At 40.6% G+C, this 6,040-nt stretch overlaps 1 protein-coding gene across 1 annotated transcript in view; it reads right to left on the bottom strand.

Moving 5' to 3' along the window:
* Positions 1-3,323: 3,323 nt before the first annotated feature.
* The window catches only part of ZNF487 (zinc finger protein 487), a 76,430-nt gene continuing 73,713 nt past the window's right edge, over positions 3,324-6,040 (bottom strand). Inside the window, exon 4 of the mRNA XM_063085664.1 lies at positions 3,324-3,419. Within this exon, the coding sequence (XP_062941734.1) occupies positions 3,412-3,419 (8 nt within the window). The 3' untranslated portion in view covers positions 3,324-3,411. The remainder of the gene's footprint in view (positions 3,420-6,040) is intronic.

The raw sequence follows: 6,040 nt of genomic DNA, 5'->3' as shown, positions 1-6,040 counted from the left end.
TGAGCAGCCCTCTGCCTTAGTTTTCTGTTGCTTATCACAGAATACCTGAAACTGGATCATTTAAAAAGAAGCAAAATTCATATCTTACAGTTCCAGAGACTGGGAAGTCCAAGGTTGAGAGTGCACATCTGGTGAGGGCCTTCTTCCCAGAGGGGAGACTTTGCAGAGTCCCTGGGCATCACATGGCAAGAGGGCAAGGGCAAGTTCATATTCTCCCTTCCTCTCCTTATAAAGCCACCAGTCTTCTCCCACAACCACCCATTAATCCATAATCCATTCATGAGGGCAGTCACCTCTTAAAGGCCTCATCTTCAAATACTATTTTGGGCATTAAGCTTCAACATGAGCTTTAGAGGGGACAAACATTCAAATCATAGCACTCTCTTAAACTATGATTGTACAATAAGTCATTTTAAGCTGAGGTGGTAGTTGGAGATACAATGGATATGGAAATCTCTTGTGTTTATTGCAAAAATGTACAATAGGTTGTGGCCACACAACAAGGAGGTGGAGAAGAGTTAATCATGTAGTACACTCCCATATACTATTTTGGCAAGAAATTGAACAACCCCTCTCCCCTTTCCCCAACTGTCCAGGAATATAAGTATAGTTGTCCTTGGGTATCCAGGAGGGATTACTCCTAGGACTGTCTCAGATACAGAAATCCACAGATATTCAAGTCCCCTATATAAAATGGCATACTTGCATATCCTTTTATATATTTTAATCATCTCTAGATTACTTAATGCCTAACACAATGCCTACATATCACTTCATTTTCATGGGCCCAGTATAGTACTTGGGCATGTGACAAATTCAAGTTTGCTTTTTGAAACTGGAATTTTATTTTCCTGAATATTTTTGATCCAGCATTAGTTGAATCCACAGGTGCAGAGCCAGAGGATTTGGAGGGCCACTGGTAGCTCTTTTTCCTGAGTGCAGCTGGTTTATTGGGGAACTTCCAGAGTGAAAGCAAGAACGGTCCAGAGCAACATGCCTAAAGTAGGGGCCAGAGATATCTGAAGAATCCCCAAATATTTGGAAATTAAACAACACATTCCTAAATAAGCAGTAGGTTGAAGAGAAAGTAAAAAGGAAAACTTGAAAATATTTTGAAATGAATGAATATATCAAAATGTGTGGGATGCAGCTGAAGCAGAACTTAGAGGGAAAATTATAGCATTAAATACTTAGATAAGACAGATTTCAAATCAGTAATTTAAAATCCCACCTTAAGAAACTAAAAAAAGAGCAAATCTAACCCAAAGTAAGCAGAAAGAAAAAGATAAGAGCTTAAAATCGATGAAATAGCAAATGGACAAACAAAAGTCAATGGACTCAACCCTGGCTCTTTGGAAAGATTGATAAAAGAGGAAACATCACAACAGATCCTATAGACATTAAGAGGGCAATAAAGGAATTTTATTAACTTTATGAAAATAAATTCAACTTAGATGAAATGAAAAAATTCCTTGAAAGGCACATACTACCAAAGCTCACTCAGAGGAAAAAGATAACATGAATAGCCCTATTAAACTGGATTTGTAGCTGACAACCTTCCCATAAAGTAAAGCCAAGGCCCACATTGCACAAGTGAATTCTACCAAACTTTTAAGGAAGATATAATTAAATACAAACTATTCCCAGAAGAAACACTTCCAAATTCATTTTATGAGACCAATATTACCCATTTTAAAAAGCCAGAGAAGACATCACAAGAAAACAAAATCATAGATGAATATCTCATGAATACACAGTTGACCCCTAAAGAACACAGGTTTGAGCTGTGTGGGTCCACTCAGCAGAACCCATGTAAATGGAGGGTCAACTTTTCAGATGCACAGATTCCACAGGCCCAACTACTTAAGAACTAAACTACTTAAGTTACTTAACTATTTAAGTAACAATGATGTGGGGAGAGACATTTTCAACACAGGAGGTCGGTTCCCCTAACCTCTGCATTGTTCAAGGATCAACTGTGGATGCAAAAATTCTTTTTGAAAATAGCAACTTGAAAACAGCAATGTGTAAAAGAATGGTAGTACATCATGGTCAAGTAAGGATTACCTAGAAATGCAAGGTTGCTTCAACATTCAAAAGCAATGTATTTTATCATATTAATATGCTAAAAAAGAAAAATTATATAACGTTTGAAAGAGTTCAATACTCATTCACAATGGAAACCTCAGTTGATTAGGAATTAAAGGGAACTTCCGCCATCTAGTAAAGGGCATCTGTGTTAGAACCTACAATTGACTTTATATTTAACAGTGAAATAAAGAGCATTTTCCTCAGATTAGGAACAAGGAAAAGATGTCTACTCTCACCACTTCTAGTCAACATTGTACCAGATATCCTAATCGTTGCAATAAGGCAATAAAAGATACAGACTGAAAGACAACGTAATATTTCCATGTGCTGTGACATGATCATCTATATAGTAAAGAATTCAAAGTCTATGAAAATGTTTTTAAAACTCATAAGTGAGTTTAGTAAGGTCACAGGATACAAGCTCAATATATTAGCATCAAACATTTAGAAGTTAAAATTAGTAAAAGAATGCCATTTACAGTAGCATTAAAATCATGACATATTTAGGGATAAAAATGTCAGGATATGTGCATGACCTATACTCCAAAAACTATGAAACAATGCCAAAAGTAAGTAAAGAAGTCCTAAATAGGTACACCATATTCGTGAATTATAAAACTCAAAAACCTAGAAAGTCAAAGCAACTTTTTAAGAAGACTTTTTTCAAGAAAGTCAAAACAGCTTTTAAAAAGACTTTTACTTTTTTTCAAGACTAACTGTAAAGCTATAGTAATCAAGATAGTATGGGATTGGAGTTATGATAGACATAAAGATAAATGACACAGAATTAGGCCCACCATGTATTTTCAGTTGGCTTTTGACAACGATGCAATGATAATTTAATGGGGAGAGGGTAGGGTTTTCAACACATAGTTCTGGGACACCTGAATGTTTGTACAGGGAAAAAATGAATAAGCACAAAAACCATAAGTTGCCTAGAAGAGAATATTTGTTACATAGGAAACAAAAAACAAATTATAAAAAGAAAACAATAAGCTGGACTTCTTCCATTGTAAAACGTCTGTTAGTTGAAACTTCATATTAAGAAAAGGACAGTTATGGACTGAGAGAAAATATTTGGAGAACATATATCTGATGAAGGAGGATTTGTATCCAGGATGTATAAAGAACTCTTACAACCCAGTAATAAGATGTTTTAGTCCATTTTGTGTTGCTATGACAGAAATACCTGAGACTGGGTAATTTATAAAGGAAAGAGGTTTATTTGGCTTACGATTCTGGGACAGCTGCATCTGGCACGGGCCTCGGGCTGCTTCTACTCATGGCAGAAAGTGGCAGCAGCCAGCAGGTACAAGCAGATCACATGGCTAGAGGAAGCAAGAGAGAGGAGGTGTCAGGGTCTTTTTAAGCAACGAGTTCTCACAGGAACTAATAGAGTGAAAACTCACTCATTAATCCCCCCTCCCCCAGGGAGAGCATTAATCCATTCATGAGGGATCCGCCCCCATGACTCAATCAGCTTCCAACACTGCCACATTGGAGATCAAATTTCCACATGAGTTTTGGAGGGGACAACACACCCAAACTCCATCATTCCACCCCTGGCCCCCCAAAACTCATGTTCCTCTCATATACAAAATGTAATCATTCTATCCCAAGAGTCCCAAAAGTGTTAGCTTGCTCCAGCACCAAAGTCCAAAGTCTCATCTGAGACCAAAAGCAAAAGTCCTTCCAGCTGTGAACCTGAAAAACAAACCAAATTTATGTACTGCCAAGATACAATGGTGGAACAGACATTGGGTATACATTCCCATTCCAAAAGGGAGGAATAGCCCAAAAGAAAGGAAAAACAGGCCCCAAACAAGTCTGAAACCCAGCAGGACAGACATTAAATCTTAAAGCTCCAAAATAATGTTCTTTGACTCCAAGTCCTGCATCCTGGGCACAATTGGGCATCTGGGCCCCCAAAACATCAGGCAGCCTTGTTGCCACAGCTCTGCCAGGCACAGCCCAGTGCACCATGCTGCTGTCTGTACCTTTTCCAGGCCTGCATTGCACGTTACCAGTGGCCCCGAAGTTCTGGGGTCCTGGGGGCAGCCCTGCTGCATTGGCTGTACTAGATATTTCCCTGGTGGGAGCTCTCTGTAGGGGCTCTGACCCCACTTTCCTGCTTGGCATTGCTCTAGTAGATGGTCTCTGTGGTGGCTCTGCCCCTGTAGCAGGTCTCTGCCTGGGCCCCCAGGCTTTTCCATACATCCTCTGGAATCTGGGTGGAGGCTGCCATGCCTCCACTGCTCTCACATCCTGCCGGCCTGCAGCCTTAACACGACAGGGACGCCACCAAGGTTTCGGGCCTCTACTCTCCAGAGCTGCTGCATGAGCCACACTTGGGGCCGCTCCAGCCAGAGCAGCTGGGATGCAGGGAGCAGGTTCCCGAGGGCAGCTGCGCCCCAGGTCTTTCCTTTGGGACAACTCAGTCCTTCTAGACCTCAGGGCCTGTGATGGGTGGGGTACCCTTCTAGACTTCTCAAATACCCTTAGGGCATTTTTTCCCATTGTCCTTGTTCTTAGCATCTGGCTGCCTCACTGCCAAGAAAACGTCTTTAGCAAACAGTTTATCTGCTTCACCCTTGCATTGTTCTACTGTGCGCCACTTCTTTACCTCATGGCCAGGCTGCAAATTTTCCAAATCTTTATGCTGTGCTTCCCTTTTAAATTCTGGTTTTATGTTATGCCTTTGCTGCCATAACTCAATAGGCTGTTAGAAGTAGCCATGCAGTGTCCTTAATGCTTTAATGCTTAGAAATTTCTTTGGCCAAATGCTCTGGTTCACAACTCTTAAGTTCCAACTTCCACAAAGTCCAAGGGCATGGACACAATGCAGCCAGGTTCCTTGCTATGGTGTAGCAAGGGTTATCTTTTGTCCAATTCCCAATAAGTCTCTCATTTCTATCTGACAGCTCATCATCTGCATGGCCTTTACTGTCTGCATTTCTATCAGCTTTCTGCTCACCACCACATAAGTCTCTAAGACATTCCAAACTTTCCCTCATCTTTTTCTCTTCTTCTAAGTCCTCCAAACTTCTCCAACCTTTGCCCATTACCCAGTTCCAAAGCTGCATCCACATTTTCAAGTATCCGTATAGCAAAACCCCTCTCCTCAGTACCAATTTTCTGTTTTAGTCCATTTTGTGTTGCTATAACAGAAACACCTGAGACGGGGTAATTTATAAGGAAAAGGTTTATTTGGCTTATGATTCTGGGACAGCTGCATCTGGCATGGGCCTCAGGCTGCTTCTACTCATGGCGGAAAGTGGCAAGCAGCCAGCAGGTACAAGCAGATCACATGGTGAGAGAAAGCAAGAGAGAGGAGGTGCCAGGGTCTTTTTAAGCAACAAGTTCTCACGGGAACTAATAGAGCGAGAACTCACTCATTAATCCCCCCTCCCCCAGGGAGAGCATTAATCCATTCATGAGAGATTCACCCCCATGACTCAATCAGCTTCCAACACTGCCACATTGGAGATCAAATTTCCACATGAATTTTGGAGGGGACAGCACATCCAAACTCCATCATAAGACATGCAACCTATTTAAGAAGTGGACAGAAGATTTGAATGAGCACTTTATTAAGTGGCAATTCTACTCCTAGGTGTTTACTCAAAAGTAGTGAAAACAGGTTCATCCATAGCCTTTACATGAATGTTTACAGCATTTACTTAAAATAAGCATAATATTCATGATGGAGACAACCTAAGTGTCCATCAACAGATGAAAGAGTAAACACATTGTGGAACATCCATTCAATAGAATACTTTTTTAGCAATAAAAAGAAACTCCTGATACAACAGAGATGTATCTCGAAAGCATTATGCGAAATGAAAGAAGTCAGGCTCAAAATGCTGCACAGTGTAAGGAAACTCTAGACAAAGGAAAATCTATACTAGAGAAAGAAGTTCGGTGGTTATTAAGGGATAGGAGGGAGGTG

This window comes from Cynocephalus volans, chromosome 2, assembly GCF_027409185.1.
Source record: "Cynocephalus volans isolate mCynVol1 chromosome 2, mCynVol1.pri, whole genome shotgun sequence".
In the NCBI taxonomy this organism is placed as follows: Eukaryota; Metazoa; Chordata; class Mammalia; order Dermoptera; family Cynocephalidae; genus Cynocephalus; species Cynocephalus volans.
Note: the sequence above shows the minus strand (reverse complement) of the source record. Positions and strands in the feature narration are given on the sequence as shown.